Raw genomic sequence first — 12159 nt, 5'->3', positions numbered from 1 at the left:
TATTTAAACATTTATTCTCAGCATTTGAGGAAAGAAAAGCAACAGCTTGTTGAAATAAAGCTGCTTAAGCAGACTATTTATAGTCTTGACCTTCATAGCACAGAAGCAGCCTCGGATGTGAAACACCTGAACTGCCACCTTCCAAAAAAAGCACATTTCTTCATATTAATTGAAGATTTTGAGCAAACGAAATAAAAATGAGAAGCTGAAGCACCTGGTCGGTGGCTCTTCTTATTGTGGTCTTCTTATTGTTGTTGTCATTGCAGTGTTGAACCAGTTGGAGGAGCTGCTGAGCGACATGAAGGCCGACGTGACTCGGCTACCGGCCACGCTGTCCAGAGTCCCACCCATCGCCGCCCGCCTGCAGATGTCAGAGAGGAGCATCCTCAGCCGACTGGCCAGCAAGGGCACAGAGACGCACACATCCCCGGTCAGCACATCAGGCTGCCTCTAAATACAGCACACACACAAACGCTGACAGGTTGAAACCTGCTCGAGCTTTGCCAGCCCTCAGTGGAAAAATAATAGATGGAAGACATCCAATGAAAACATAGAGCCCATTATCCTCACCCACCTGCACTTTTTAACTCCCCAGCTGCTTACTCGGCACTTTTTATTTTGGTCACATTGCACGACTCAAAAGGGGGTTCGTTTTATTTTATGATTTTCCTAAAATCACCACATGCAGAATTTCTAAAGAAAACCTTTTTTTTTGTCTTTCCCACGGTCTCTCTCCACAGCCCATACCTCCAGGACCCTACGCAACCCCTCAGAACTACGGAGCCCCCTTCACACCCGCGCCCCCGAGCGCCCTACACATGGGAGGGGCCAATTACAGTCAGATGCCACCCGGATCATTCATATCAGGTCAGTGTTTGAGGCGCCGCTGACACTGTAGCAGCTGTAAAGCACCAAAGTGTGTACTTAATATGACAGTAAGAATGAAAAAAAAAAGCTTTGTCAGCAGAAAATGCAGTTTGTGGACGTGTGAGAGACAAACAGGTGAGTTACTGAGTGATAATCGAACATCTCGAGGCATTAGGGCTTCAGTAATTATAGCACAGAAGAAGAAGCTTGTTTGATCTGTCTGACACTTGGCAAGCTGATGACTTTTACTCAGATTTATGCTTCTCTGCGGAGGTGTTGTTGCTGTGTCAGTGCAGCTCTGCCTCTGGCTCAGGAACTGATTCTTATCACAGCACGTGATTTAAGGATGTTTAAGGACAAAGCAGCGCCGCAGCGTCAGTTTAAGGGTTCTTTAGAGTCATTTTGTGCATTAAATCTGTATCTGAAGTGGCCGTAGTCATGTTTGTTTTTGTTTTTCGTTAACGTGCTGATAATTGACAGCGGTGGAGATGGTTTTGCTGGCTCAGGCGCAACATTCAGTTTGTCTTAGTAATTTCCCATCGATTTTTCCACATAAAAATTCAGTCTGCTCATCGGGAGGAGCTCTCATCAACCTGTGGGAAGCCGTGGTGCTGTTTTTAAATTTTTTATTTCTGGGTCTGGATCCAGTCTGAGAAAATTACTCTGGTGATTTCAAAGGGATCATTGTGGTCGGGGTTGTGCAAATTCACACTTCGCACAGGTTTAAAATGAGCTCAGAGTTTATGGTCGCAGGTAACTCATTGCTGTTGAGCTTCTCTCAGTTTATCATTTTCAGTCAAATCTCTTCCTGCCGCTCCGAGCTGCTCCGAGTCATTGTCTGAATGAATGACTGCAAATGCTGCCTTACAATCACAGACAGTCATCTTTTAAAAGCCAAGAAAAACAACCACCGTGCAGTTTTTTCCACGTCTCATGAAGCAGAACTCAAAACAAATCTGTTAACCAGTGTCATTTGTAAACAGATCTGTTCACTCTGGTGGCTCCTTTTGTGTTTTTTACCTTACTTACTCATAATTTTCTTGTTATCAGCAGTCGCACGCTGATATTTCTCAAGACTCCACCTTGGTTTCAAATTCTAAATTCTGTTCACGATGTGGCCAAAGTTCTGCTTTTGTTTTCAGGCTCGGAGCAGGCACCGTTTGCAAAATCTACAGATTTGTAAAAACGTGCCAACGAGCTGTATTGAGCGCACACACTTTACGGCGTCTAGTTACTCAGTCATGCCAAACATTCACTGAAAACTTTAGTGCACTTTTATACACCAGCTGCTCTTGGCCTGAGGAGAGCTGATTTAATGCCAGGTTCAGACTACATGATAACGCTGCGATCGTGGGCCGATCCAGACGATGTGGGCCGTCTGTTCGCCTACGGACTAAAACCGAGGCTCCATGCCTGACAGCCTCCTGTAGTGTCGCTCTAGCATGTTAAAAATGTGTTGGTGTCATCCACGACGGTTCCCTTCGGTTCAGATTGCTTTTTCCAGCTGTCGAGATATTTTTTTCTACCGCTGAGCTCTGTACAGCTGTAATCATGACAATGCAAAAGAGGAATTATGTTGCCTGTGTGGTCAGAACTCAATATTATAATGACTGCTTCAGCTGCCATCTTCTGTTCCTTTTCCTTTCCTTGCTATCCTGGAAATTACAAGCTAGCACCTCTTTACACACATGTTTTGATGGATGACAAGCGTGACTCAGCGGGTGCAGTCTGTCATGTCTGTCAGTCATAAAGTGGCAGGATTTTATGCCTCTGTGTAATCTGACACAGCGATCAGCGTGACAGACAACTATCTTTTAGTCTCAGCTCGCTTCAAAATAGAAAGCAAAGAGAAAGTGCTTTCAAGAGTTCTTGAAAGCTATAGTAATTAACCAGGCATGAAGGGTATAATGAAAAGATGGTACTGTGTTGCATTATGGGAAGTGCTTCACCCATGCTACTGATTACTAGTGGCTAAATCTCAGAATCTGCTGCAACAGTTTTTAGCGTTCTTATTTTTGCTAAACTGCATCACTAACTGGGTTTAGTCCTTACGCTACAGTCACACTGAGGAATGAATGGTTGTAATTGCTTTCAGTCTTGTTGCCTTTCAAATAGCTGCTTCAAAGATGGGAACCTGGGCTTTTGCTACTTGCAGTCAGTTGCTATCCTCAGAGAAACTTTAGTGAGTCGGGCAGCAATAAAACAGAAAGAAAACCAAATCAGTTTGCATTGGTTTGTGATTAAATTGGATTAAGTTGACAGTTACATTCAACCTGTTTGTGATAATATGATCATTAACGGTGGAAACAGTGAACATTGCAAATCTGTTGCAGTCTGCATACTCAGAAATTCACATTAACTACTGACATCCAAAGAGAAATTCAGACATTTCTCCACAGATAGTGACATAGTTACTGCAGAACAGCAGTTTAACTGTAAAATATCACAGGTGCTCAGAAAGGCTTTCTTTTATATAGGAATATAAGTACTATGCAGATGCGTTGAGTCAAGTCCCCTATTGCAAAGAGATGCATTGCACACGAGTTGAGCTTATCAGTGCAGACTGACTCAGGTTGATGTCTTGCTGGCTAACCTCCAATCTGTTTGAGTCAGGCTGCAATTGTTTGGAGACAGGTTGCCTCCAACCAGGCATCCTGTGCAATCGACTTCAAACTGAAAGTTGTTGCCCTGAGGTTAGTCTGTTGGTAGTTGCTTCTACTTCTAACGAGTTTCCAGATGTGAAAAAATAAAATAAAATCCAATCACCGGGCAACCGCTGACTTTTCCTAGGCTCAAGGAGGTTGCTGTCATATTTTTTTCTCTAGCGTGACTGAGCCATTCATTTTCACTGTTTAATGTCCTCCTTGTTTTTATACCATCTGCTCTGGCAAAAGAAACCTGTGAGAAAACAGAAGCAGACAAATCCCACCGGTCACACTTTTTATAGTTTCATATTTGAAAGGGTGCGCGCCAACTCCAGCCTCCGAGACACCCCGACGGAGAAGCCCAGATCTGGCTGCAGAGATCAGAACTTGATTACTTGGCAACGTGCGCCGTTGATGGACAAAACCGGTCCAAAGTGCTGCTCCTATTTTTAAAGATGTCATTTAAGGAATTCCAGCTATATATGGTTATGTTGTTGTGGAAAAAGATTAGGCAAAAGAAAATGGAAAAATATTGCAGAGGCCTCGCTGAAATGAGCGTGCCTGGGGAATCGGGTATTTCAGGATGTCTTTGCATTACGCGTAGATTTCGGGTCATTGCTCGAGTCTTGGGTTTCATTTTAATGCCGTGTCGTGTGACTGAAAGAGCTACCTGATGGCTTCTAAAGCAGCGCCCTTTTAGGCACTCTGAACAGTCACTTTATCTCCCCCCTCACCCCTAAGCAGGTTTAGTTGTGAAACCTTAAAAATCCAGAAAGGAGTCCGTATCGGAAAAAACCATCTGCAGCAGAGCTTTCTGATGTGGCTGCCAGATAGACACCTGAAATAGACATTACCCAAATCAAACACGAGCATGCTGCGCTGCTATATTAAGGCGTTCTCATCTCTTAACATGTCCGGCCTCGAAACCTCAATACTCAGCTCAGCACTTATGGGATCTAGTGACACATTGTGCAACGATAAAGCACAGCCGGAGCGCTATCAAACCTGCCCCAAGGAGCCTGTTTATTTTCTCTTCTTGGGTCCTGCCGTGGCTCTAATTACTTATTGAGTTAAGGGCTTAAGAGTTAAAAAAGCAGAGAAAAAGAAAAATCTATTTTATTTTGACTTCTTGTCCAGCTCTCCTCGTCTGCAGTCTGTCAGGGCTCGCTGGCAGTTTTTCCAGAATGTATTTTCTCGTAATTAGTTTGGTAACAGCATGTGCTCTCCAGACGCGCTCTCTGCTCTGCATGTGCATTCGTGTTTGGAGATGTTTAGATAGCGGCGATGTGGCAGAGATAACTGGTAAAACCTGATATTCCCCAATAGCTTTAGCTCTAAAAACCGCAATAGCCAGCTTTCTCTCTCTCTCTCTCCAAGTGCTTCTCCTGTCCCTCTCGCTCGGTGTATCTTGATTTTTTTTTTTTTTTTTTGTAATTGCAGACTGAGACATCTGTCAAAAGCATTGCTTTTTCGAGAGCCAGGGCCTATCTCTGAAAATGTCATTATGCTCAGGCTGTCTGGGTTCGGCCCGTGCCAAGAAAACATTCGGACTTTCTACCAAGGTATTTTGAGAGGGACCAAAGCCGCACGAGTTTGGTTGTTTAAACCTCGTGTTGTGACTTGTGAACTGGCAGAGGGCTGGGCCGAGCACCGGCTGCTTCAGAAATAGTCACACGCGTGCTGTGTTGCTTCGTGGGGGTTTTTTTTTGCTCACCGGGGGCCTTTTCGTGGCGAGACTGCAGCTGAAGCTGAGCGTGGGCCTGGGGGCTGCAGTCTCGAGCACCGCAGCGGGGCACAAGCATGCAGCAAATGAGACCACATTTACGGTCTTGATTGGGGTTGCGCTGCGTCGTGACCTTTTTAGATTGAGCCCGAAAGGGGGAGGGAAAAAAAGTGAGCTGGAGAAATGGACGGAGTTAAAATAACAATTCTCTGATTCTGCGACCCCCCCCCCCTCCATTAACAGCGCACTTCCCCAAGAGAAGCTCCCACACTTGAGTACACAAAACATGTCCAAAAATACTCGGGCTGTGGCACTTTAAGTGCACATCTACTACTTTAGCTGCACTCTGTGAACCGCGCAACAAAACGTAACAATGCTCTGACGAAGGATTGTTTGGTGATGTCTCACACGTGGCAGTCTGTCAGCATTTGCACAATAACTCGAGTTGCATTCTGGAGAGCCTGTTTCTGCCATCAGGACGCTACACATCTGTGCTAGAAGGAGTCCCACACATTAGACCAGACTTCATCCTTTAGAGGCGTAAACATTAAACAGATGGAGTGGAGCACGCGTGTCTGCAAGTACCCATCCTGCTAAAGTGTCCTTGAGCAGGACACTGAACCTCAGCTCCCCCCACCCCTCCACCACTCCAGCTTCGGTAGCTCTCCCCTGACCTCCGACCTCCCCCCCCCACAGAGAGGAGGGAGGCAAACTAAAAGAGCAAATCCCTACAGGGACCAGTTAAGTGTCACATTATCCTTCTCCCCTCTCCAAGCCTCCACTACAGTCTGCCGCTTGTCTGCCCCCACAGAAGCCGCCGCCGCTGCTGGGGCCACCGGGGGAGCTGCTGGTGGAGCCACCGGAGGGCCAACCGCTGCCAGCGTTTGCCAGAAGACCAAGGAGCACGATGTGGTGCAGCGGCAGCGTGTGGTGGACCTTTGGAAGGACGGAAAGTCAGAGGGGGCCATCGGGCAGGAGCTGAGGATGCCTAAATCCACGGTGCACAGCATCATCGTCAAGTACCGCCTCAGCAACACAGTGGAGAACCTGCCGCGCAACGGGCGACCAAAGAAACCCTGAGGGGCAAAAGCGGGGAGGTGAACACTAAAACAATAAAAACAGGGCGACGTTTGGATGGAAAAACAATCGTGGAATGTAACAAAAATGAGACGAGAAGCCGAATGCATGAGAGCGTTTCCAAAAAGGATCCAAGGATAGAGCACTTTGACACAGCTGGAATGTGAGGGATATAAAGGGAGAAGAAAAGATCGCTGGATGGATTGAATAAGGATGGGAGGCAGAAAGGAAAAAAACACAAAACAAGCGGACATGAAATGTGAAAAGAAAAGTAGCGGCGGCACTTTGATCCACTAAAGAAAACAAGCAATCAACTGCATAAGGAGTGAGTCCAAAATAACAAGGGAGAGGTGAAAATCTGGCCTTGAGATCAAGCACTAATGATGCCCGGGGGGTGGTGGGGGCAGAGACAAAAAGAGAGAGTACTTATCTGGAACAAACGAACCTTACTTTGAAGGCCTTGGCCAAAAAGAATGGGGGTGGGATTGGGAAAGCTGCTTAATGCAATCACAGGATTTCAAAAACTCTAAATTAGACGCCGAATAAAAAGAAAAAACAATGCAACAAAAGAGGATCTTTTTTTCGTTTAATTCCTCCCTATACAGACTTCTTTAGCTCTTCTATTTCTCCCTCTGAGACAAGAAAAAGATTTCCCTCCGGATCAATTTTTCATTCGCCGGCTGGCTGAACAAGGCTGTCCCCTCGATCTGACCCCGTACTCCCTCATTCCTCCGCAGTCTTCAACTCCTCCGTCTCTCTTTCTCAGTCGAACACGCTCAGATATGCATATATATTACAAGCTCTGGAACTCGCACACAACCTGTAAAACCTGCAAACAAGTGAATTTATCTGCTGAGTATAGGCAGATGAAACCCAAACTCAAAATAGAGCGAGCGAGATAAAGTGGACCGAGATTATCTTGCAAAGAAAAAACAACAAAATCGAGGGGCGAAAGTTTAAAAAAAGAAGAAGAAAAAAGTTTTCTAAGTATAAAACACGACTTCCCATGGACTCTCTTGCCCTCTCTCGCATTCCTGAGTCCAAACAAGAAGCATAGATGTAAAAACTGAGACGATGCCTTTGTCCAGCGGTTGGCAGCTCTAACCCAAACTGATGGACAGCAAAGACATGTACTGTATTAGAAAGCATACTTACTGTTGCACCCGTTTTCTTTGGGGGGGAGTGGGGGGGTCACTTGAAGGGGAATATCACTCTAATGAAGTACTTACATTTCCTGTTTTTAAGCCTAATCACTGAAAAATACAAAAGATCATAATTTATGAGCGGCTCTTCCCAAAAGATGAAGACTGTAATCTGTCATCGAAGAAAAAAGGGAGACTCTCTTTGAAGGCGTTTTTTTCTTTTTTTGTTCTTTGAGTTTCCTCGCTGTGACAGCGTGATGGATTCCACGCTGGAAAATGTCCCCTGAACCCCGAGAAAATAAAACATTCTGGACCATGTCATCGTTTTTCCAGCTTGGTGTGCGCGCTGTGTGACGTCCTAGAGATGAACCATTCTGCCTCGTATCTAAAGGGAAAAAGCAATGAATTTGGATTGCTTTCAGCTAAAACTGAGTGGTATTTCCCTTTGAGTTTAAAGGACTTAATGACCGGAGAAGTGTGGTAGCAGTGCGGCCTGCAATGAGAATGTCGTGCATGTCTGTAGGTTAAGAAATGAGTGTGAATGTGTGTGATTTGTGCCAACTGTTTGACATGCCTGTTTGATGTCAGTACGACTTTGGATAGCTTACTAGAAATATTAAAGTATTTTGTTCAAATATGTTTTTCTGCTCTTAGAAAATAAGCTAAACATCTTAGATCAGTCAGTATATACCTTAAAGTCTGTTATCCTGATTGCAATTCAGTCTAAAATAAGCAAAACTATGACTTGAAGCTCTCGTTGGTATTTTCTATCTAAAGAAAAGATGGCATTAATATGTTGTACGTGTGAAGTGCACACATATCGTCCGGCTCAGCAGTCGGGAGTATTTTAGCACCTTTCGGTTTAGCTCTGTTTTGGTTCAGTGACTGCTCTCAAGACTGTTTCCAGCTGCAGGCAGCTGTTTTCAGAGAAAATAAATACAATATATGCATCCTGCCCATCCCCGGGAGCAGCGAGTGATCGTGGTGGAACAGAGCTAAAATGACAGAATAGTGCACTTACAGTGTCTTCACCACTGAGGGACATTTTCCATAATTTCACAACTTTGTAGCTCAAGACTTCATGTTTACAGGAGTGGATGCATTTTAAAGCTAATAAAACAGCTAAGCTATCGTTAGTCATGAGCTGATTTTTATGAGACTGCATTTTAGGAAACATGTTCCTCCGGGTGCCTGACTGATATATAGGATCAACACCGATACTAATGTCTGTGATGTAAAAATCCGATATATCGGCTGATTTATTTATTTATTTTCAGACACACGAAACATGAACAGGTTTCACTCGCACTAGTTATTCATTTACGCTCTGCCCGAAGTCTGCTCAGATCCGCTGGTTGTTGTTTGTAGCGTTCTGAAAACCTATCCGGTCGTTAAGTCTGACATCACTAGCCGTGTCTGGGCCTAAACTCCGCTGCAGGTCCATATATCAAACGATCACTATGGCATTACTGAGAGTTGAAAAACTGTCTAAAGTCTTTCATCTTTAATAAAACGATCAGCGTTCTGCTCTACCAGGTGTAACAATTGAGTTTAACATCCAGGCATCCATGAAAATGGAATTTATGACATTTAACGGAGTTAGAAGTTAGCAGGAAGTTAGCTCGCTAGCTTCTATCTAAATACAATATAGCATGTCCTGACTGCGGGGTTTTGGAAACAAATTCAAACGTACAGCTCTGTTATCACTTCCAACATAAATGAAGACAGAAAACTAAACAGCAGTGACGTTTGTAGGGTTACTGAAGTTGGGTTAGCTGGTATATAATGATGTGCTACGTGACCGCTAGTGACACAGCTATGTTAGCATAATATAAACAAGCTAGCTTTTTTTTCCACTCGATAAAAGTTAACGTGAGTGTTCTCGGTGGTCAGGAACAAATGTAATTGCATGGCAGGATGCTGTAAAAGGACCAAACTTCAGCCAGGACAACAACTGAGATAATCCATCCACAATACGAGGTTAGTCATTCATATACTGCTGCATGGGCTGGGCTGTAGTTACATCCTAAGTTTTTAAAAACTGAGCTTAAATAAATGATTAGCGGTAATAAAAGCCGAGTGAGGTCAACAGGGATCACTGACTGTTTTAGGAGCTTTTTGAGATCAAATAGAAGAAAATACATAACATTAAACATGTTAACAACACAAAAGCCATATTAAACGCAGACTACTTTAGGCCTGGAAGTAGGATTCGTCACGTCATCACTTAACGACCGGATTGCCAAAAGGGATGTTGCAGAAGGCCCTCTGGTGGGAAAACTATGCAACGTCAGTGATGGCTAATGATGGTTCTTCCATTTCTTTTTTAAAATTTATCAGCCGTTATAAATGTCGATATCGTTCGATTGTCAATTAGCTAATATCGGCTGATGATATCTTAACACAGATTGCGCCCGTGAGCAGCTGAAGCCTGCTCACATGTGGTTAATCATTAAACTCTGGACAAGCAAACTACAAATGAAGGCCAGAAAGCTTCCAGTATCAAATATCTTCTACCTTGGAAAGAGTCTACATCTTAACACAAATATGTGTTTGGAGACATTAGGCTGCTGTCTGTATTAGTAGTCAGATAACATGGCAGTCACATTCATTTGAATGGACTGATTCTTATATAGCACTTTTCTGCTCTACTTGTATTCACACAACCTCTTTTTTGTACATCTAAGCGCTTTGTAGCCGACATATTTACATTCTGATGACTACATCAGGAGCAACTTGAGGTTCAGTATTTTGCCCGAGGAATCGAACCAACAGCTTTCCCATTAGTAGATGATCTGCTCTACCTCCTTGTCACAGCCACCTGAGGGAGGTTTAGAAATTATTTGTGAGGCTTCAGGTAATAGTAAGACTGAGAATAGAAAAAGATTCAGGGTCACGAAGGATACGTAAAGAATAATTTACCAATATGTTTTTTGGGGGATAATCTTTATTTCCTGACAATTTTCTGGAGTGGGGATGTCCTTTCTCTAGCCTATAAATAAAACCACTCACAGTTTCAGAGCTCGATTTTACGATTTGTACCTCCAGAAGCATATTCTTCGTTCTCAGTTGTATGTGAACCTCCTGCTACATGCACGTCTTACTTTTCCTCTCTTTCTCTCTCTCAGTTGGGCTCTATAGATTTCTAAAAAACAAGCCCGCGTTTTTGTGTTTTGTTTTGTTTTTCTTCTTTTTTTACTTCCTGAAAAGTTGACAGTTTAGAGACACAGGGTTGTTCTTGGTGAGAGGTTTTTGTATTGATGCACTCACGCAAAGCTTTTCAGCGAGGGGAAAAAAATGCTGCTTTTCTTGCCAACCTGGCAGCATTCACTTCTATCAAAGAGTAGGCAGGACCTACAAGGGAGAGACACAGACTGACATGTTGGCCAGGAATCATTTTTACTGCCTTTTAGATTTCAGATGCACCATCCAGCTCAGTCCAGAGTTTCAGGCTGAGGAGAAGATGGCTTTTCTGAGAGCTTGCACACAACGCTGGGGGGGCTGGGAAGGGGAGGAGCTTGAGTAGATAGAGCTGAAGTATTGCAGAGTTACTTTGGCAGCAGAAAGACATGTACACTGTTGCAGACATCGCTGAGGGAATCTTTATCTGGTATAGTACAAGTGCTTCATTGAATTTCTCCTCCTGTTTTATCTCCACTCCTTCTTTACCTTGAATGCCTTTTTTGGGCCCTGCTGAAGAGGTGCTGTGGGTTTGTGAGGGTTCAGAGTCCTTAATCTTTAGAACTGAGTCCCATTTTTCAGCAGGTGAAACCTGAAATGTTGTTGTTGGGTAGACCTTTTTTCAAATTAAAGATTCAGATGTTGAGCATTTAATTACCTTTAATGGTTATATTTAATGACTTTCCTTTGGCTTTTTTTGGCAGCATTATCTCACGGTGATTGTTTTCACACTTATAAAATCGGACAAATTCCACCAGTGCGACCAGGCACAGCATTCAGCATTTACCAGCAAAGCTCAAAATCAAAAACAGCAACAACAAAAAAAGGACTTTGGGACATCCACGTGTTTTGGGTTTATGTGACTAATTAATAGTAAAGATTTCCCTGCTTTTTTGCCATGGCAGTGCTTTTAAAGTGAAAGAGCGCCAGCAGGAAGCGAAGAGTAAACAGCCAGCAGTGAGGCTGTTCTCACTGAGATAAAATCAGAAACAACAAGCATTGGTCCATTCCTGTGAGTCCCTGGTGTCCAAACATGGCGCAACTCTGCCACGAGGTGCACTCATTAAGTACCGATTTCTAAAAAACACAATAACCAGAGTTGTTGTTCTGATTTGATGACTCCTTCATTAAAGATTATGAATTGAAGATTTTTAAGGCGTACTGTGATTTGCTGTAAGAACATTAAAGAGAGAGTGTTTTCTCATTATTTGAACAGTCTTCTGTCTTCTGCAGCTTTTCTTTTTTTTATGCAACTCCTCATTTCTCCTGCTCTTTCACCCAGTCTTTACCTCGATTTGTTTTGGTTCTTATCAGATTTTGCTTGTCCCACACACTAACTCTCTACTGGCTCATTCTCTTGATCTCCTCTGTTGGCCTCCACTGGCGAAATGCCATACGTTTCCCCATAAGCGGTCCCCCCCTCTGGTTTCAGACAGACGCACACGGCTTCAACACCCCTCCACCCCCACCAAACGTCTTCACTTCAATACACTTCGTATGACATCTTTGATCTGCACAGGGGTGT

At 43.8% G+C, this 12159-nt stretch overlaps 1 protein-coding gene across 1 annotated transcript in view; it reads left to right on the top strand.

The window, feature by feature from the left end:
- Nucleotides 1–9332, top strand: part of chd3 (chromodomain helicase DNA binding protein 3) — a 47790-nt gene extending 38458 nt beyond the window's left edge. Inside the window, exons 38-40 of the mRNA XM_080896389.1 lie at nucleotides 267–430; nucleotides 741–867; nucleotides 6047–9332. Of these exons, the coding sequence (XP_080752515.1) occupies nucleotides 267–430; nucleotides 741–867; nucleotides 6047–6315 (560 nt within the window). The 3' untranslated portion in view covers nucleotides 6316–9332. The remainder of the gene's footprint in view (nucleotides 1–266; nucleotides 431–740; nucleotides 868–6046) is intronic.
- Nucleotides 9333–12159: the final 2827 nt, after the last annotated feature.

The sequence above is a fragment of the Rhamphochromis sp. 'chilingali' genome, assembly GCF_963969265.1.
Source record: "Rhamphochromis sp. 'chilingali' genome assembly, chromosome: 1".
NCBI classification, from domain to species: Eukaryota; Metazoa; Chordata; class Actinopteri; order Cichliformes; family Cichlidae; genus Rhamphochromis; species Rhamphochromis sp. 'chilingali'.
This window is presented reverse-complemented; position numbering and strand designations above follow the sequence as displayed.